This window comes from Alligator mississippiensis, chromosome 4, assembly GCF_030867095.1.
Source record: "Alligator mississippiensis isolate rAllMis1 chromosome 4, rAllMis1, whole genome shotgun sequence".
NCBI lineage: Eukaryota > Metazoa > Chordata > Crocodylia > Alligatoridae > Alligator > Alligator mississippiensis.
This window is the reverse complement of record NC_081827.1, coordinates 98,163,795-98,185,756: the sequence shown is the minus strand read 5'-3', so window position 1 is coordinate 98,185,756 and position 21,962 is coordinate 98,163,795. Positions and strand designations below refer to the sequence as shown.

The 21,962-nt window shown below is 43.2% G+C and overlaps 1 protein-coding gene across 10 annotated transcripts in view; it reads left to right on the top strand.

Moving 5' to 3' along the window:
* TNRC6B (trinucleotide repeat containing adaptor 6B) overlaps positions 1 to 21,962 on the top strand; it is a 194,374-nt gene that overhangs the window by 139,134 nt on the left and 33,278 nt on the right. For 8 of the 10 annotated variants that reach the window (XM_059726381.1, XM_059726380.1, XM_059726375.1 and 5 more), the window contains 5 exons: positions 1,175 to 1,196; positions 3,613 to 3,957; positions 11,384 to 13,717; positions 14,728 to 14,886; positions 20,026 to 20,094. In XM_059726381.1, coding sequence (XP_059582364.1) covers positions 1,175 to 1,196; positions 3,613 to 3,957; positions 11,384 to 13,717; positions 14,728 to 14,886; positions 20,026 to 20,094 — 2,929 coding nt within the window. The remainder of the gene's footprint in view (positions 1 to 1,174; positions 1,197 to 3,612; positions 3,958 to 11,383; positions 13,718 to 14,727; positions 14,887 to 20,025; positions 20,095 to 21,962) is intronic. The other 2 variants (XM_059726382.1, XM_059726376.1) reach the window with 1 other exon arrangement.

Genomic DNA, 21,962 nt, shown 5'->3' with positions numbered 1-21,962 from the left:
CAGAAGTTATGGGTAGGGTGCCTTGAGTCCATTGAGGGGTGTTTTGATTCCAAAAACACTGAGCCGCATTTATAGACTGAAGTTACAGAGCTGGGGAGGTAGGGCTTTTTATACTTTGGGGTATATGTCATTTCATGTGTCCCTCTTTCGAAAGTGGAATAGTGTCATGAGCAATTGAGGCATGTGTTTCCTTTTATTGTTCTTTACTGTACAAAAGGGATCTGGCTAGGTTAGTGCAAAAATAAATTGCCTTTACTTTTGCTTTCATTATTCTGTGCTGCGACTGTACCATCTAGAATTATGGACTGGTTCAGCAATTTCTTTAAAGAAGAGGTAACATAAAGCCTGACACATGACAGTCTTGGGGGTTTTCCCTTATTCTGTAGAGGAGCTCATGACTAATAGGTGCAAAACATGCCACAATACAAAGAATTTCAGAGAATGTTCTAGTGGCATTTGATTCCACTGTAGCTAGAAGTCTAGGCTGTTGGGGAAAATGCAGAAGTACAGCAAAAGCAAAAATTGAGCCATTTGGGATGATGGCTAGCTTCTGGTAAGACTCATCTAGGAAGCCTGCTACATTCAGGAAAATGTTAAATCTAGAGTTGTTGTAGGTATTACAGATTTTTGCAGAAGAGGAGCAGGGAAGAAGGTGAACAGGAAAATAACAGATGGTTTCTTCCACTTAGATTTGTGCCTGCAGGAAGCTTCTTGTCATTGATAAGGTACCACGGGTGCTAACACATGGTGTAGTATCTGACATTCTCTATGTTTAGTTTTTGTTATGCTTTGCCATTTGTTAAAGCATATCTTTCCTCTAAAAATTGTAAAAAGGCATTGCGGGAGTAATAGTTGTTTGTGCTTTAAAATGTTACAGTTCTTTGTAGGGAAAAATACTGCAAATCATCATCAATGAAGCAACTTCCTTCTATAGTCTCTCTGCAAGTATTACATCAGTAGTTGGAGATGACAATGGTCCCAAGTACTCTTGAAGATTTTTCTCTGCATTTACCTAAGCAAGTTAGCTGATGAGAAGTCTAAAAAGTTAATTTTTTATCAGACTGAGATTGGTCTTGTACTAATAAGTGAAGGCTACAATGTAGAACAGCTCAATTCTTTGTAAAGAACCTTGGTTCTTTTTGCTTTTATTTATGTTCTTGTTTTTAATTTGCAGGTCACAGATCAAAAAACCAAAGGTAAGAGACTTAATTGCTTTGGATCTTATCCTTGTCCTTGACTAAAATTCTTGAATGAGAAAGGGAGGAAGACTAATGTTCCAAGTGGAGGTATTGCTGAATGAAGAATCAGCAGAAACAAAAGCTATAACCATCAAAAAGAAGATGAGGTAACATTCCCTGTCAGCCCTTAAAATGTTTGGAGAAGAAAAGACTTTTGTGAATAAATTAATTCCTTCTTCGTGGAGACTATATCTCAAGAAGAGGCTAATGCTGAAAATTCTTCAAAAGTCTAGTTTTCCAGAAGTGTAGCCACTTCCTGAAACAGACAAGGCATGTGGAAAGGAAGAGGAAGAAATACTATTTTATGAAAGCACACCAAAATGACCGGATTGAATTTTTACTTTAGCCAGCACACTGAATTAAGTGATGATGAAAGATTAAGAGATAGGAAAGCACAGAGACTTGACTATCAAATGATGAGTCAAGGATGATGGATAAATATTTAACTTCTCAAAGTGTTTTTTTTTAAATAAGCTTGAACTTGATTTGTACCTCATTGCTTTTAAAGTAGTGTGGAGAAGCAGCTGCGAAAAAGACAGCAGAGGGGCATGTAGAAGTGATTTGACTTTACAACTAAAATATTTTTCTTTGATTATGGGGCAGTGAAGTGTAGACTGGCATGTCAGAAATCCTAATCTCTAGCTGTTCACAGAAATAAATTTGGGATGCAACATATTCAGTTGCTGTGGAAGAATTCCTGTACCTGATTATGGTAGAGTAAATTGCCTCAGGTTTAACTCCTTAGTAAATTGACTGTGTTGCAAGGAATGGAAACACAAGTAGCTCTTTCCAAGTTGCCTGTCCATAGCGTATTTTATAGCAGCACCTGGCCCTTATGATTGATGACCCAGTTTATACTGACCAAATGGCAACCTCAGGATGAAATTAACTACAGAAGCACACCCACAGCAGTACAGCAGTGTAAATTATACTGGTTTATATTTACTTCTTATTTGCTGACTTATTCCATAGCATGTCATGTGCTTGCTTCACTTTTACTGTGAAAAAGTCATTTTATTCCATAGTAAACATGGTTGGTCCACATCCTTGGCTTCATGTTAGACAGTGTAGAGAATAGAGGAGCGCAGGTACACCATTTCTGGAACCAGTTAAGCAGATGAAGACAGCTAAGTTAAGTGAAAGACTCAGGTCCTCCTAGGATTCTCACTTTTTTGCTGCTATTATTTCATTTCTACTGAAAGGTCCTCAAAGAGGCTACCTGTGACTACATACAAACCCATCTTGACTGCCTTTCTTCGGTCCTTATAAAAGCCATTCCCAAGTAAGCTAAAATGAGCTGCTTCAGAACAAGTCCTTTCCTTCGTTGAGGCCATCTGCCAAAATCAGTGGGGGGGGGTTCCATTGAGGTAATGATGAAAGTTTACTATTTTGCTGTAGAATCCTGGTGAAGATCAGGCACAGGTAATCTTCACTGGAGTCTTATTAGATCAGGTCAACAGTATGCCAGCCCACCTGGCTTTGATGGAGGTAAGCTGTGGTGGAAGCAAGGCTTTATCACTTTTTGTCATGTAGTTTTCTCGCTGGGAAAGAACTTACATTAGTTATCCCAATAAAAATAAAATTTAAGAAATACTATCCCTTTTGTTTAGTGAAAACATAAACCTAGTGAACAAGGCAAAAGCTTGGGATCTAAATTCAGATTTCTCGTGTAGTGGCCCAAAACACTGCTGCTGAAACAACCAAAAATTAAGATGGGGCAGGAAAACTAGCAACAACTTTACATTAATCACAAATAATCTGGAATTAAAACTTACCTTTGCTCAAGAAAGTTCTCTGCCAACTCCTGCTTCTGTCCCTAGATGTTTCATAGAATTTCATAGACATTAGGGCTGTAAGGGACCTCGGAAAATCATCGAGTCCAGCCCCCTGCCCGAGGGACAGGAAGTCAGCTGGGGTCGTAGGATCCCCATAGGCATCCAAATTTCTCTTGAAGGTGTTCAGTGTAGGTGCTTGAACCACCTCCTATGGCAGGCTATTCCAGACCTTGGGGGCTTGGACAGTAAAGAAAGTCTTCCTTATGTCCAGCCTGAAACGGTCTTGCAGAAGTTTATAACTGTTCGACCTTGTCATCCCTTGGGGCTCTTTGGTGAACAAGTGCTGTAAAAATTAAGGTGAGAAAGTCAGTGGGGCTAGGATTTTATCCCTGCTGTCTTAGTAATTTGTGGAGGAGGGAGAAAAATAGGCAGAAGTCGCATATTTATGTAACTAGGCTGGTTTCTTGATTGGGTTGAAGTTGCACAGTACTCTGAGAAAGGAGTGACTGTATCAAAGTTGAACCACAATGAGTTCTGAAATCTATTTTATTGTTATTTTAATTTACAAAAATCTGAATGTCTTTCCTTTTTATTTTCAGTGCCCGAAGTGACGAAACCAAGTTTAAGCCAACCAGTGGCTGCCAGCCCAATTGGCAACTCTCCATCGCCACCAGTCAATGGTGGCAACAATGCCAAAAGGGTGGCAGTGCCGAACGGACAACCGCCAAGCGCCGCCCGCTACATGCCTCGGGAGGTGCCGCCGCGATTCCGTTGCCAGCAGGACCACAAAGTGTTACTGAAACGTGGGCAGCCCCCTCCGCCATCCTGTATGCTCCTTGGGGGTGGGGCAGGGCCTCCTCCCTCAACATCACCTGGAGCAAACCCAAGCAACGCACAACCAGTGACAGGAGCACTGCTGCAGAGCGACAGTGGGACTGCAACAGGTATGGATGCTTAGCCATAGAAGGATTGTTCAAAAATTGTTCTTGCCTATTTTATGACATAATGTATTAACTTTTTCTGAAGTTTAGGAGTTTTATTTTCTGCTTTTAGTGCAACTCTTCCCAGCTAGTGCTGGGCTTTAACTTCTTTAAGGTACTGATTGTTTCATGAAAAACTGAATCAGCAGAATTGCTATGTTGGAGCAAAGCAATAAGCCATATAACCTGGTGCTCTATCGCTGTTTCTGATAGTAGCTAGTCTGTACCCCACTCTGCATAGTAATATACCCTGTTGACAAAACACTGCTGTGAAAGCAGATATCAGTTAGAAATTATCCCTTAGTTTATGATCTGAAATAGTGGTGTTGAAGCTTTTGGTGCTGCAGGCCAAATGAGTGGACTGAAGCCAGTCCATAGGCCAGATTGGATCTTATGCCCCAGGATTGGGCCGTGCACTGCTAAATTAGGACCTTGCAACCCCAGATAAGGGCCCCATGCTGCCTCCCTTCAACAGCACACTGCAGAATCAGACCCAGCACTGCCTCAAGCTGGCCCCTGCGCCCTGAACCAGACACTAGGCCACTTCTGTTCTAATCTAATGTCCTATCTGGCCCACAGGGCTCCCCATGGATCTGGACATTTGGCAACAGGGGTGTGACAGTTGCTGCCACTGCTCCCCCACTGCCAAGTTTTTGGACCTGGGAGGACCCCTGTGGACCATGTAGCATGGCTCCATGGGCTAGTTCTTGCCTGCAGGCAGGGGGTTGAGCACCCCTGATCTGAACTGTATACTTTCAATAGATCTTCTTTTATGTCAGTTATTGTAAGCATCCTGTTTTATAAAAGACTTCTGGTGGGTTTTTTTAGCTACAATATTTGTAACTTACAGTATAGAAATGCCACCCTTGTTGATTTTATTTGTGCTTAGAAGTTGTGATCTTATCTGCTCTAATGTGTAAGAACACAACAGGATAAAGACAACATTGCGACGGATTATCAACTTCAGAGTGACAGTCCTTAGGTGCTTGGTGCTCAGTGTACTCTTATGCTTGGCACAGAAGTTGCACATAAACCGGTTTAAGTCTTCAGAAACTGGTTTAAACCTGTAACAGAACAGAAGCTCAGTGCACATAAACCAGTTTGAAAATGGCTGAAACTGATATAACATAAACCTGGTTGAATGTAGTATCAGTCTTAACTGATTTGGTCAAACCCTTTTATGAAACTTCCGTCCCAGACCCCTTCCAGGTTGAAGTTAAATCAGAGTCCCTCAGCATCCCAGCATAGGCTGTGTGTTCACTTCCCCTTCCTGCTGCCCCTAAGGTCTCTGGGTTTTGCAGTCCAGACCCACAACAGCAGGATTCTGCAGGGTTGTCCATCACTTCCTCTTCCTTCCAGGTGCTTCTGGGATTTGTAGTCCATGATCACAGTCAGCAGGACTCTGCATGGTTGTTTCCTTCTGTTCAATAATGCTCACTTCATAGAGGGGACTATTCTTGTTCAAGCTTTTATGCATTCAGTACTACTACCTTTTTCCCCACTCACCCCGTCCTCAGCCTGGCAGGCACTGCCCCCCAGGCAGACCCTCCAGCTAGTTCTGGGCTGTGGCTTGGCCACACCCCCTCCATTCAAGCAGGGAGGGGGGAAAATGAAAGTAAATACAAGATCACATGAAAGCTAAAGGTGCTATAAAGATGAATGTTCTTGATCAGATGATACCATTACAGGTCAGGGCAGCAAACAACAAAATCTTGTAGGCTCCATATAAACTCAGTAATGTATGCGCTATGTTGTATGTACTTATTTTATCTTCCTAAAGATCAAAGGAAGCAGATATCAGTGAAATAAGGAGGTTACAGTAGTGTTTTTTTAAAAGTTGTCTTCAGTACTTTAGGAACAGCTTCCTGTTCCTTGGCTATAGCCCTCGGTATCAGAAGAACTGTTTGTTTCCAAGTGCTATGTTCAGTCTTTGTACTTTAAACAAATAATGGTGTTTGAGGTTGAGGTTGCTTGGGGCTGCTGTTACCTGTGTTTGCAATTTTAGCACTATGTTAACTGTCCCTTGATGTCAACTCCCTTTTTATACAGTAGACCCAACTCTGTTTGCAAATTTTCCTTTTAAATCACCATTCTCTTCTAAGGTCCCTCCGATTGTATCCAGGGCAGAATCAGGGTCCGACCCAAATCTTTACCAACTAACACTAAAATATGGGAAGATCTGGTTTACATGTGTTATCACTAATAGTAAGAGAAGTTCAGCCTGCATTCAAAGCCTTTTTCCCCCTTGTGTATTCAAGTGAAGTTGTACAAATGTTAGCTAACTTTTAACATAGGAAGGTCTTGATGAAATATTTAGTTCCTGAGAAGTGGTCTGTCTTTTGTCTTTGGAAGTCACTGCCTACATGAAACCATTACACTGGCATCACAATCCTTCCTCTGTGCCAGGATAAACAGTCTTTTAGATGAAACAAGCAGCAACAGCAACGTTTCATATAAAAGCATATTGAAGGATTTCACGATCGGTCTTCTTGTGCAGATAGATCTGTTTCTCACAATTGGGATCTACAGTTTTCTTCTAGAAGAGTCAAGTTCTGATAATATTACCCAGTAGGTGAACATTGATTGCTAGTGTGCTTTTTGTCCAGAGTCGGTAATACTTAAGATGAGCAAGATAATTGAATAATAGAGACCTTTAATTTTGTTGATTTAAATCTGAACGAGACTAGAAGATTTTGACATATATCTTCTAGGTATTTAAGTTACTACCTTTGCCTCTTGTGACCCGTTGTCGTCACTTTAATGTTAAATATTTCACCGCTGTATATGCAGCTAGTGGGTTGGATCCTGCAACTGTGATCTTAAATAAAAATTTCTTCAAAAGCTTCTGGAAAATTACTAAGTCAGAAGCCTTTAAATAGCAAAGCCTCTGCAGCTGTATGATAGAGAATTTAAAAGGTAGAACAGAAAACTAAATAATATGTAATATACTAATATTTGTTACATATTTTATGCTAAATCTCTCCAGAATTCAAGATTTCAGGGTTTGGGGGAGGTTTTTTGCCTGGGGGGGGATTTACCAAAAAGTGGTTACTTTTATTGACACTGATAGATTTGCACTGATGTTAGCAGAGATGAGAAACCTAAAGCAGACGTATTCTCTAGCCCTGGCAGCTAGTTTCAGCACCATATTGCCTAGATTTCTACTGAGCAGATTAATTTAATCCAGGGCTGCCTAATTTATGGGTGGCTGTAGGCTACACATCCTCCCCGCGCCTCGCACTGTGCTGCATGGCAGGTTCCCACACCACGTGGAAAAGCTTGAGTGAATCCAGAGAAGAGCCACCTATATGATCAGAGACTTGCAAGGCAAGCCATACGTGGAAAGGTTGAGGTACTTGGGCCTCTTCAGCCTAAAATAAGAAAAGGCTGAAAGGGAACTTGGTAGCAGCTTACTGGTACATCAGTGGAGCACATCAAGGGCTCGGCGATCAACTGTTCACCAGGGCACCCTTGAGGAAAACCAAAAGTAATGGCCACAAACTCCTGGAAGACTATTTCACGCTTAACACTAGGAAAAATTTCTTCACAGTTAGGGAGTCCAGACTGTGGAATAAACTCCCTCCATAGGTGGTGCAATCACCTACCCTGGAAATCTTCAAGAGGAGACTGGACGGTCACCTTGCTGGTGTCAACTGGTCCCAGTTGTCTTTCCTGCCTAGTGCAAGGGGGCTGGACCTGATGATCTTGTGAGGTCCCTTCCAGCCCCCGTACAATCTATGAACCTGTGGCAGGTGCTGCCTCCACTGCATGGTGCCAGTACTCCCATGCCCTGCTGTGCCACGTGCTGCCCCCCCCCCCCCCCCCCCATTCCCACTTCTGCCATGATACCCCATGCCTTACAGGCCATATCACATTGCCCCAGCCTGCAGGTCACACCACATCACCATGCCTTGCCCCCAGAGGTGGGGCCAGGAAGCAGAAGGTGGAGGATGGAGGAGGAACAAAGAGACTTCGACAGTGGCAGCAGTTGGGAGCTCTCAGGGACCAGATATAGTCCATGTGCCTCCAGCTGGACAACTCTGGTTTTGATCCAATGCTGCAAACTCCTAGGACTAATGAGCAGAGTAAATTGCGGCTTCTAACAAGTAGTAGCTGACCCCATAATAGCAGTACTTCTGATGGCAAGAGTAAAAGTTTCTTTAATAAATAAATTCACTTATGTGGATAGGTTCTTTAAAATGTGCATCTTCTCTTCACATTCCAGTACAGGATGTTGCTCTCTTTTTACAGTCAGGGTATTTGTGAAGAGATATTTTAATGCTCTTTTATTTGAGTATGATCTATTGTAGCAGTCCTCAATTTTTCAGTCTCCCTAACTGTTTGGGATTTAGCAATGCCCTGTTGAGAAACATGGAGCTAAAATCTAGTTGGTGCCAGATGAGGGTGATGGGGGCAGGACCTCACCCCACCATGCTCTGCTTTTTCCATAGTCTGCCCCCTCCCTGCCCCTGATGAGTACCTGAAGGGGCAAGTGCAGTCCCTGCCTTTGCTACTGCACTTCCAATTACTCTGGTGCTAGTATCTGGAATCACATATGCCTCCAGCCCCAGGAGCATGGATGCAATGGTGGGCGGGGGGGAGGAAATGATGATGATGATGATGAGCTGGGTTGAAAAGTGCAGTCATGTGTGTCCCCCCATGCACATGCACAGCCGGTCACACTGCTGGGAGCACAGGGATGACCAGGATGGGGTTGCTGGGAGGCAGGTAGCAGCCATAGCCACTGCTTGTCTGCAGTGTGATGGGGCACTCAGCATCAGGGGGGAGGAGGAGTGGTCACTTTACTTCCATCACAGCTGCTGGGGACTGTGGCATTTTTTGGAAGGGTCTTGCATCACCCTGGGTTGCTTCCCTATCCCAGTTGAGAATCACTGATCTAATCCCTTCGTAGAAGTGCAGGCTTTTACTAAACAATCTCATGGTTTCTCAGAGCCTCCAAGAGAGGCTATGGCATTTTGAGGTTATTGTTTCTTCTTAACATCTCTGTGAGAGACAGTAAACCAAGCCAGAAGTGAGGGTTTAAGGGGGGGGTTGTTTGTTTTTGCACTCCAGACGTTTATTATTGACCTGCCTCATAGCTTTCCTTACCAGTAAAAGCACTACAATGCTGTTTGTTCATTTCAAGTTCATCCGTAGTCTATTTTCACCTCAGATGAGTAACTTACCTTCTCTCCATCACATTCATTTCTAGGTAAGAACATCTTAAAAGCTAAGGGAGCCCCTAGCCACTGTTTTACAAGGACAAAGCCCTTCTCTTAAATTCCCAAAACGACTTGAGGACATGGTATGGTGATAAAAATATGAGGACAAGCAGTTTCTTTTCAACCTTTTGTCTAAATAGATCAAAGCATATTCTGAGAGTTAGCAGGCATCCCTGTCTTTGAGGTTTTTAGAACACGCTCATTTAGGTGTAAGGCAGCCTCAAGTGCATCTACAAAATGCTTTTACTATCAGAGTGTACACAGAGCTGCTGCTGAGAGTGATAATCATATTTTTACAGGCAATATTCCTCTAGTTTGAGGGAGAGCCCTGCAATCTTTAACTAGTCTCCTCAGTCTGCCTTTCTGGATACTTCTTGCTGATACTTTTCTCATGCTTTGGAGCCCATCCTTGCAACTGGATTTCCAGTACATTTCAGTATGGAGCCATGTTCCCTGTTGTTGTGACACCATCCAGAACTTTTCTCCCCGGTATATCAGGGTTAGGTTGGACTCTGAAGGGGTGTGAGTTGCATATCCTCCATAACCTCACCCTGATTGTTTAATAAGGGAAGGTGAAATCCATTTTGGCTGCCTTTGGTTAAAACTTACCAGAAGGTTCAAGGTTTGGTATAGTGTGTGGATCCTTACCAACAAGAAATTAAGTTACAGACGGGCACCTCTTTTATCTACTGAAAATTTGGAAACCGACTAAGAGAGTACCCATCAAATTGGTTAATGAGCTGAAGAAGTATAAAATGTGTGCTGGCAGCAGTTTTGTTCTCTAATTAAAATATCAGTAAGTAAAAATTCCCATGATCCTTATTCTTGGATAAATAAAGTTAGATTTTTTTTTTTATTTTTTTTTAAACATTGAGGTATGTGTAACAGGATTGCATTATTTTTAGAGGGGTGTGACTTACCTTCAGGGCAGCTGCTGTGACGCCAGACAGTACTCAGTAGTGCATATGAAGGCAAGGTTGACCATGATATGGATGTTTCTACAGATTTCATGCCTCACCAAATGAGCTTGCCCAGAGGGGCAGAGTTACCACAGTGGTACCAAGACTCATTAGAGAAGATCTTCATGTAGAAAGAATTGGAAAGTTCAGTCTTCACATAAGGAAATCTTTTACAGGATATTCTTAGGTCCTTGTGGTAGGAACATCCAGAAAAATGACAAGTAGCATCAAATGGAGAACATGACTTAACAGGCTCATTTTTAAAGAATAACACGAGGGGGGCAGTACAGATTGCAGGGAAGAGGCTGCCAGAATGCATTAGTACCAACAATGAGTAACATAGCTCGATAGGTGTGATTTGCCATGAACCCAGTATTGACTGTGCTAATGTTGCAATGGAATTAATTCATATCATATCTGATTTAAGTCTGTTCAGGTCTCGTAGAGTGTTTGGGCTAAATTCAGCAATGAAATAAATGTTAGAATAAGATGGCTATTGAAGGAAGGTGCAAGTAAATAGCTAGCTTAGTTTAGTTTACCTGTGGACTGATCTGACATTCAGTAACTTTTCAAAACTATTGTAATTTGTACAGTGATGGGAGGAAGGGAATTTGTAGTTTGAAAATCAGCTAGGAATTGGGTACAAGATGATCTAAGGAGTGGATAATTTTAACTCTACACCCTTTTGGTAGGTACTTTTTCTGCAACATCCTCTGCTTCTCCATTCACAGAATACGTTGCACTTTGCATAACTAGGGAATGCTAATTTTAGTATTAATTTCATTACTTTATTATACATTCACAAATGTGAATTTTCTTTACTTCTGAATTTTGCTCAGTAACTGCAATAATTTTTTAGAACTGGTCTTGAAAGATTTCTCTTTTGGGTCATCCCTGGTTATTATATTAACTTCAGTGTAATCCATTCACGTGTTAGTTAACTTTTTAAGTAACCAGGCATGTTAGTAAAAAGTGCCAGACATCAGTGAATTTAAGTGTGTACAAAATCATGGGGAGGGATTTTGTGAAATACTGCTTTTTAACAAGAGTCTCATATGCCATTTTTCACAAAATGTTCTTCTAAAAACAGCTTGGAAGGTTTTGGAAAACTGTGTTTATAAGTGGAAAGGACAATTGGTGGTATCTATAATTGAGATCTTCAAAGGACTTGTCAATAGTAACGCAGAGAAATGACCTTTTTCTTCTTAGATTCAACAATTGGAGGTGCTGCTGCTTCAAATTATGCAAATTCCACTTGGGGTCCTGGAGCCTCCTCCAACAACGGCACCAACGCCAACCCAACTCACATCTGGGACAAGGTGATTGTAGACGGGTCTGACATGGAAGAGTGGCCTTGTATTGCCAGCAAAGACACTGAGTCTTCTTCAGAAAACACCACCGACAACAACAGTGCCTCAAACCCTGGCTCAGAGAAGAGCACTCTGCCAGGAAGCACCACTAGTAACAAAGGAAAAGGAAGCCAGTGCCAGTCTGGAAGCACTGGGAGCGAATGTAATCTTGGGGCCTGGAAATCTGACCCCAAGACTAAATCTGTTCAATCTTCCAACCCTGCTGTGGAGAGTAACAATGGACTAGGAAATTGGAGGAATGTGACTGGGCAGGATAGAATCGGCGCCGGTTCTGGCTTCAGCAACTTTAACCCAAATAGTAACCCATCTGCTTGGCCAGCACTGGTTCAAGAGGGCAGTTCTAGGAAAGGGACTTTGGAGTCTGATAATGGTAACTCCAATGCACAGATTAGCACAGTAGGTCAGACCCCTAGGGAACAGCAGTCAAAGATGGAAAATGCGGGTGTTAACTTTGTCTCTAGCAGAGAACAGGCTCAAATTCATAACACTGATGGACCAAAAAATGGAAACACTAACTCCTTGAACTTAAGTTCGCCAAACCCTATGGAGAATAAGGGAATGCCCTTTGAAATGGGCTTGGGGAACCCCTCCAGGAGCACTGATGCCCCTTCACAAAGCACTGGAGAAAGAAAGCCTGGGAATGTTGGATCTTGGGGTACAGCTAGGGGGCCTTCTGGAACTGACACAGTCTCTGGACAAAGCAATTCTGGAAACCACGGGAACAATGGAAAGGATAGAGAGGACTCCTGGAAAGGAGGTTCTGTACAAAAACCTAATGGGTCAAGAAATGATTCTTGGGATAACAATAACAGGTCTACGGGTGGTGGGTCTTGGAACTTTGGCCCTCAGCACTCAAATGAAAGCAAATGGGGTGAAGGGAACAAATTGACATCTGGGGTCTCTCAGGGAGAATGGAAACAGCCGTCTGGGTCTGATGAACTGAAGATTGGAGAATGGAGTGGTCCAAACCAACCAAATTCTAGCACTGGAGCATGGGACAATCAAAAAGGCCACCCTCTTCCTGAAAACCAAGGCAATTCCCACGCTCCCTGTTGGGGAAGATCTTCCAGCTCTGCAGGAAGTGAGGTTGGAGGTCAAAGCACTGGAAGTAACCACAAAGCAGGAAGTAGTGACAGTCACAATTCTGGACGCCGATCATACAGGCCTACACATCCTGATTGCCAGGCAGTCTTGCAGACTTTGCTGAGCAGGACTGATTTGGACCCTCGTGTGCTTTCAAACACTGGCTGGGGCCAAACTCAAATAAAACAAGATACTGTGTGGGATATTGAAGAGATGCCACGGCCAGAGGGGAAATCTGATAAAGGAACTGAGGGGTGGGAGAGCTCTACAACACAGACAAAGAACTCAGGGGGCTGGGGGGATGCACCCAGCCAAAGCAATCAAATCAAGTCTGGATGGGGTGAGCTCTCAACCCCAACAGAGTGGAAGGACCCCAAAAATACAGGAGGGTGGAATGACTACAAGAACAACAATTCCTCCAACTGGGGAAGTGGAAGACCAGAAGAAAAACCATCCTCCTCTTGGAATGACAACTCCAACAAGGATCAGGGGTGGAGTGGACGGCAACCTAATCAAGGATGGTCTTCAGGAAAGAATGGTTGGGGAGAGGAGGTTGACCAAACAAAAAATAATAATTGGGAAAGTACAGGAAACAAACCAGTGTCAGGTTGGGGTGAAGGTGGACAAAATGAGATCGGGACTTGGGGTAATAGTGCAAATGCTGCTTCAAAGGGTGGATGGGATGATTGTAAAAGAACTCCAGCATGGAATGAGGCTGGTCGACAGCCCAACTCCTGGAACAAGCAGCAGCAGCACCAGCAGCAGCAGCCGCAGCAACAACAGCAGGAGACTTCTGGCTCCTGGGGTCCACCACCACAAACTCCAGGTAATGGGCGACCTCCAAATCCAAACTGGAACAGTGGGCCACAGCCATCTGCCCCCAAGGATGAGGAACCCAGTGGCTGGGAAGAACCTTCTCCACAATCGATAAGTCGGCAAATGGATATTGATGATGGCACTTCAGCATGGGGAGACCCCAGCAGTTATAACTATAAGAATGTGAACCTGTGGGATAAGAACTCTCAAGGAGGACAGGCCCCACGAGAACAGAGTCTGCCTACTCCAATGACTAGCAAATCAACCGCATCAGGTACTGTTTTACCTCCATGAAACAAGATGTCTAAATGTTTGTGCATTCTTCTAATCTCTAATAGTTTTGATCCATTAGCAAAATTAAACTCTTATGTGACAGTTTGGCTACACATACAATTATGATTTATTTGTAATGTGATTGTACTCTGAAGAGTAGCTGTGAAAATAGAACCACTAAATTCCACATTTTATTATCTCTAAATGACTTCCATCTGAATGCTGCTCAGTTTACAAGTAAAAGGATATGTTCTTTCTCTGACAGCCCTGTAAACTCAACCTGAGATCTGAGAGACCAGACATATTCTTACTGGTTTATACATCGCTACCAGAAAAACATTATACAGGCCAAATTTTGCTGCCTTCTACACCTGTTTAAAAAAACAACCAAAAAACCTTAGTTTTCTTTAAAGAAATTGCTTTTGTCATATTGAAAAAACAGATCCTTTGCTGTGAAATTGGAATTTAGTTGACAAATGTGACTATGCATAAGCCATGCATTGGCCTAGTTGACTCTCTTGTATCTGTTGGTTCTACCACGCTCTTAAGAACAAATAGAGGCAAAAAATGCAGATATGTCAAATATGGAATTCACAGGATGTATATTAAGGTGGCATTCCACAGTCACTTTTTGAACAGTATGTAGTTTTATGTATACTCTTAAATTTATCCTGGTTTTTCAGAATATTAATCCCTTGGTACTAAAAACTTGTCAGGGGAAGAGTTGTTTAATGAATTAATTCCTCATCTGAATCAGTGGTAATATTGTTTCTCCATAGCACTGCTATTAAATGTCCTCTTCTGTTCATTCCTAAATGGAGTTAAATGCCTGCACTGACTGTAGTGTGGAGAAGTTCTAGTGCACTTTTTGATAGCTTGAGCTACACCAGATAGAGTCAACTCTATCTAAAGGCAGACATATAGTACACTGTTCATTATTTTGAGCTGAACAGCAAAGGACAATTCGTTTCATAACTGTTCTGTAATGAAAACTCTTTCTCCTTTGTGCAGTCTGGAGCAAAAGCACACCACCTGCTCCAGATAATGGTACGTCCGCCTGGGGTGAGCCAAATGAAACTAGTCCCGGGTGGGGTGAAGTGGATGATACAGGAGCATCGACTACAAGCTGGGGGAATGCACCCTCCAACACCCCGAATGCCATGAAACCTAGTGAGTATAGGCCACACACAAGCTATTTCTTTCATGATTCTATGGCTTTGTAATATCTGACTTTTGGGTATGGGTGAGCCAGGTATGTAGTGTCATCTTTTCCCAGTGAGAACTAGAAGGAACACTGAATGTTCTTTAAGATACTGATGAAGGCTGTCTGAATAAAGTACTTGTAGCAACTACAAACTGAAAAGCAAAGGGGAACTATGTTTAGTATAAGGTTTTACATACAGCTACGATACTGGTAATGACATATTTCTACCTTTACCTAAGAGCAATTGGTTGCTTTTTCTCTCAGCAGCTTCTCCCTGGCTATACACCTAAGTACTTAATGTTGGGGAAACTGTTAGGCATGAAAAATTGTGTATACCTCTTAAGAAAATTATTCAGGCCTTTTTTGCACCCAACCCAAGAAAGCTGAACTTTTCAATCATTTACTTGTCATGTTTGAATTATCAGTAAATGAGATCCTGCTGAGCTTGTGAGGAAAAAAACATTTTGAAATTAGGATTTTGATAGTACACAGTTTTGTTTACCAAAAAAAACCAGTTCTCCCAGTAAAGGCTGGTTCATGAAGTTTCTTTCTGTTTTTTTCTGTTAAAACAGGAAATCTAAATGCAAAAAAAAAAAAAAAAAAGACTAAAAAAAATATTCTGAAACTTTGCTCCAAGTTTGTAATTCTGGTCATCTGGTCAAGATTTTTGGATTTAGCCCCTTGTAGAGGAACGTGCCATAGTAAATCCTTTGGTTCCAGTGTCTGATTCTGTGCTCTTCTTCTCCCCTCTTTTGCACTCCTCCTTATTTCTCATCTTTCTGTTTTAATGGGTAACCTTCTCTTCCTCTGTGAATCTGTGAGAGCACAGGAAAAGGTAGGAATAGGTGGGTCTGAGACTGAGACTGGAGGTGGCAAGAGCTAGAAAGCTAGTTGCAGGGGATGGAGGTGAAAATAAAGAAAGAGACTTGGAACTAATGGGTTTGAAGGAAGTAGATGGATGTCATAGAAAGGCCTGGTAAGTAGTCTAAGGTACAGAGGGAAAACTGGGATTAGTTGGATAAAGAACCAGAGAGGTGAGGATCATGAGATTTGCATGAGAACCAGAGAGAATAAGAGCAAATAAGGAGTGAGAGTGTGGCCAGGGGGTAGGCCACTAGAACCTGGGGTGACAGAAGGGAGAAATCAGAAAATAGGGAGTGGAATCAAGATGAGTTGGAAATGTAAGTGGGTACGGAATAGGATGTGGTTTTTACTGGATCTGGTAGGGCAAGGAGACATGGGTAGTCAGATCTATGAATCTAGAAGAGGGGTCGGCAGTTATTTGGGCCCACGGGTCACATAGGGAGTTTTGGGGAGCTGTTCCGGACTGGTTCAACAAGGCCCCCTTTCCCACCCCTGCAGCAGCTCACCAAATCTCCCTGTGTGGGAGGGGGCTGTGAGTGGGTGGGCAGAGAGCTAGCAGCAGGCTCATCTGGGGACCCAGCAGCACCTCCAGGCCACCCTTCTACCCTGAGGAGGAGCTTGGGCAGATGCCCCCATCCCCAGCGGGAACTAGCTGGCTGCATCCACAGGTGATGCTGGTGCCCACCCCACACTGCTTCCGGCGCTCAGGCTGGGAGCTGGTGTAAGCTGTAGCGATGTGCTATAGGTGTGGGATGGTTGGAGTGAGATGGAGAGAGAGCCCTGCCCATGATGAGTGGTGGTGGCCAGTGCTGGGCTCCAGGAAAAAGCGGGACCTGCCAGTGGATGTGCTTGCAGGCTCCCCACTAGCTACAGAGGGAGCCTGTGCCAAGGCTGCCCTGTAGCTCCTCCCTGCCACCACCACCAGTGCCACCTCCAGGCTACCCTGGGCCTCCCAGATGGCAGCAGTAGGGAGGAGTCAGAGAGGCGCTGGTGTTGGGCTCCAGGCCAGAAGGGCCCTGGCAGCGGCAAACATGTCTACTCCTGGCACCCAGCACCAGCCACCGCTGTTCATCATGGGTAGGGTTGCCTCTCTCACTTTCTCTCTCCCTTCCCCCCTTCCCTCCCCTCCTTCCCCCCCATACCTACAGCACATCCCCACAACTTACACCAGCTCCTGGCCTGTGCACCAGAAGCAGCACAGGGCAGGCGCTGGCGTCAGCTGTGAACGAAGCCAACAAGTTTTCGCTGGGGATAGGGGTGTCCACTCAAGTCCGCAAGTGACACTGTTGCATCAGGTTATCAGCTGCGGTCCTGAGTAGTCACCTCATCCCCTGCGGGAACTTACTTGCAGTGTCCACAGCTGAGGCTGATGTAAGCTATGGATGGGGCCTGGACATGCCAGCCCGCCCAGTTGATGCAGTAGCTGGAGCTGCCGGTTCCCCAAGGACCAGACCCCATGACTTTGAGGCCACCCACCTGCAGGCCAGATGCAGTCAGTTGGCAGGCTGGATCCAGCTGCAGACCATATTTTGCCCATCCCTGGTCTAGAAGTATGAGAAGAGGAAACTTGACTGAGAAGAATAGAGACTAGGACGAGAAGCCAGTGGTGATATAGTGACAGTATTAGGACAGATTCAAGCTGATTGAAATGGCTAGAGGCATTCTATTTGGGAAATGAATGGGAGTAAGAGCCCAGCAAATCATACTCCATTCCAGGCTCAGGAATGGAACTGAGGATTCAGGAGTCTCACCATTCCTGAAATGTCCTGTTTCCTTTTGATTCTGGTCTGCATTGTCTAGCAGTTCCCAAACTAAGGGTCATGGTTCAAAATGGATTCCCGGTGCTTAAGAGTAGGATCTCATGCTACACATATTGTTACCTGTATGGGCTCAAACTAGAAATAGGTTCATAGCCCAAAAAGATTGGGCCATGACCACAACAGGTTATTACTGCTTTCATTTACTTAGTTAGTCTAAGTGGCAAAGGACTGTGTGGTGTAGGAGCTGGCAAACTATAGCTCGTGGGCCATATTCAGCCTATGGAGCCTTTAGATCCAGCTTGTGGAGCTGTGGTTTCATTTCTTCAGCATTTGACAGCAGGGGACTCTGCCCATGCTGTGCCACAGTTGGGCACCCAGGGATTGGGCAAAGGAGGAGCCCACCCTCTGCTGCATTGTATCTGCTTGGCAGAAAGAAGTTGAGGTAGCTGGGTCCCTAGTCCCCATCCATCTCAGAGCTGGGCTGTGTTATGCTGGACTCCTCCATAAAATATTGCAGACCCTGCTGTAGTCTGTGCAACCTAGATGATAAACCATATGTACATCAGTATGATGCCACCTGATGGAATTCATGTTTTACAGAAATTTGTTTTACAGCTTTTGAAAAAATACAGAAATTACACCGGTTGCGTGCACATTATTAAGGTTGCAAGGTCAAACACTCAGAAGTTATGAAATGTTAGAATTAAGGTTACATGTGCAATTATAATAGTTTTTAATTATATAATCATAGACTTTTTCCACAGGCCCCCTGCCATATTCCACCCATAAAATGGAGAGTGATTACCTAACAACCACGTAATCTTTTGCTTTCTTCTTACTAAGTGTATAGCCACAGATCTTTTTTACTGACTGCTTTTCAAACCCTGCACTGAAGAAATAATTGTTAATTTTCCTCATTGCCTCTTCTGTGGTATTCATTGCTTTCCTTGACACTCCTGTGAGATGGATGGGTATTAAACCCATGTTGCAGATGGTGAACATAAACGGAGAAATTAATACAAAAAGTATATAGCTAATTTTCAAATTCCAAATTGAGGTACCCGAGGCCTGATTTTTCTTTATCGTACTTAACATTTCATAGCATTTATAGGACCTAAGTGCAGTTTCTGTTGACTTTAGTAGCAGCTACAAGCACAAAATAATTATTTTCTTTTTATTTATTTGATTTTTACACTGCCCTTCCCAAAAAAGGCTGAGGGTAGCTGGAGTAAAATAAGATGAGTCCTAAAATGAGAGAAAATGTTAAAACAAAATAATAGACTAGTTCCCCAAGCAGTACTCCAAAACATAATCCCACTGCAAAAGGCTGCCCAAATAATAAGGTCTTACAACACTGCTAAAAGATGTCCAGGCTTGGAGGGAGTTCCAAAGCTGAGGAGCGGCTGCCGAGAATGAGCTTCGTCATATTCTCACTGAACTAGTTTGATGCACAAAGAGAACCTGCAAGAGATTGCTGTTGGCTGACCTTAGGGACTGCAATGCAACTTTGATATGTAGGGTTCGGAGCATTGCATACTAAAGGTATTGAGTTAGGCATCCAGAAGATCAGAAACCCACAATTAATGACATCTGTGAAAAGTTTGGGTAAAGTGACTTGCCCACCGTCATCTGGGAACTCTCTGGGCAGAGTCAAAGAGAGAATTTATTTCATCTTTCTTAACCACAAGGTCATCCTTTCTCTTTCCCCTGCAGTTGCCTGCTTCATTCACTACACACCTTCCAACTTCTCCAGAAAATAAAGCAGATGGTACACATCTGTCTCCTTTACTACACAGACCTGTGCATAGAATAAGGTGGGGTTCTACAGGAAACAGTATGTGATCATGTAATTGAGAGAATTGTAAGACATGAATGCAAGAATGTCAAGTTAAGATCATGTAGCGAACCTTATTTCTAGCATTTCTGAACTATTGAGTACTTGACTTTGCAACCTTAATCTTTTAACTTGGATTTTTGTGTATAACCTGCATATGTGATCAGTATTGTAACAAAAAAGATGTTGTGTAGTAGATTTTGTGGCTGATGTAGTCCACCTCCATGGCAGTTTGGCACGACTGTGTTACTAAGAATTCAGATGCATGCATATCAATAAATGTAAAAGTTAATGTTCTCACAGCAACAATTTGCATTAGTCATTTACTAATATATAGGAAAAGTAGGTCTGGAAGGCACCTCACAAGGTCATGTAGTCCAGCCTCTGCTCAAGGCAGGACCATCCCTGACTAAACCGTCGTAACCAAGTACAGTAAAAGCCGCATTATCCAGCACTTTACAAGCCAGCATGCTCTATTAACTGGCATGGCAGCTTGTAAGGTAAAAGTGAAACCAGAAGTGCCCACTGTGGCACTTCCGGTTTCACCAAGCCCCCCTGGCCCGGGGCAAAGCAGCCTGTGCTGCTGAGCCCCCACAATAACTGTTCTTTTCCCCTTTCTCTTCTGCTCCCCTCCCTGTCCCTCACAGTAGGAGGGGCGGCGACACAGCAGGAGGGGCAGCGGCGCACCGGACGCGGCAGGAGAGGCGGCCTCTCAGGTAACCAACATATTTTGTAATCCGGCACCCCCAATTCCCTATGGGTGTCAGATAACAAAGCTTTTGCTGCATCTGTCTAACTTACTCTTGAAACTTCCAGGGATGGCAATTCCATAACTTCTCTAGGTGCCTTTTCCAATGTTTGACCCACCCACCTAGACAGTAAGTTCCTTCTAGTCTCCAACCTAAATTTCTTCTGTAGCAGCTTGAGGCCATTGCTTATAGCCCTGTCCAATGCAGCCACAGAGAAAAGGATATCTGTCCATATCCTTCTTGAGGTGTAGGGTCCAAAACTGGACATGGTACTTTAGGTGAGGCTTACCAGTGCTGAGTAGAGCTAAACAGTCACTTCCTTTGATTTGCTAGTGACACTCCTGTTAATGCAACCCAGTACAGTTGGCCTTTTACAATGAGAGCACACTGTTGACTTGTACTCAGTTTACAGTCTACTGTAACCCCTAGGTCCTTCTCTGCAGTATTGCAACCTAGCCAGTCATTCCCCAGTCTGTATTTGTGTATAAAATTATTCCAACTCAGTTGCAGGGCTTTGCACTTGTTGGATTTCATCTAGTTAATTGCATGTTATTTTTCCAGTCTGTCCAGGTCAGTAACCCCTAACCTATTCTGCCATTACTCTAGGCTGCCTGACTCCTTCCCTATCTTTACTGCCAGCTGTACTTATCTGGTAGCTGCCCCTATTTGTGAAGACTGAAATAAAAAAGATGTTAAATACTTCAGCCTTCTCTGCATCATCTGTAACTAGATTGTATTCTGCATTCTGTAAGGGACCTGTGGTTTCTTTGGTCTTCCTCTTGCTCTTGACATATTTGTAGAATCCCTGTTTATTGTCTCTTATGTCCCATGCACATATTTTCATTATTGCAGCTATTCTTGCTTGTGGGCACCTTCCCTTTTGAGTTTACAGGCTCCTGTATAGTCACATCTGTCTGGGTGTGCGTTAAACCATTTATTCCCAACTCCCTTTTCCCGAGCCCCTAAATAAATTAGGTAGTAAAAAAAGATGATGGAAATCTAGTTTTGCAAAGATGTCTGTGGAGACCCTGGAGGGAGCAGCATGATGGATGGAATTAAAGCAGGATAGAGGAAAGTTAGTAGACAAACCGGGTCAGGCTTGGGATATACTTTGGCTCTGTAGGAAAAGCTGTAGTTGTAATGTGCTTTTGGGTGGTCATGAGTGCGGTGTGCCAGCTGGCACTTAAAGAATAAGAGTTGAGGCCAGCAGGGGATGAAACTGCTCCTTCTCTTGTCTTATAAAATGGAATAGTTGCAGCATTGTAGTAGTGGTGCAGTGCTTTATTTAAATGGCAACTCCGATATGACAGGACAGTTTTACATCTGAACCAAGAAGCTGACTCTCTCTTTTTTTTGTGTGTGGATACAATTATTAGATTATTTGGTGTGCATATACTAAAACATGAGCTATTTGGAAGGACTCTTTCCCCGATTATTTTGTTTATTGCTTAATCTGAACAGAAACTGATTTTTAGTTTTTACAGATTTCAGAGAAATTTTTTCAGTATTCCTGTCAGATCCTAGTTTGAAGGGGAAAAAAACCAACAAAAACCCCAAGGAAAAAAAAATGCCTAACCCTAAACAATGTGGAGAATATCTTGCTGTTTGTGTGGCAAGCCTCCCTTACTTCACATTTTTGATCAGTCTCTGGCAATTAAGTTTGAGCTTTCCAAAGCAGTGGTTTTTATTAGCTAGGCTTAAAAATCATCATATCAGCAATTTTGATATGGAAATGTGGTATTTTTTTAATTTAGGTTTTTTCCCTCTGATAAGAGTTCAGAATTTTGAAATAAGTTGTTGTGCACTAATATAAATTAAGTTTTGTATGGATTAAA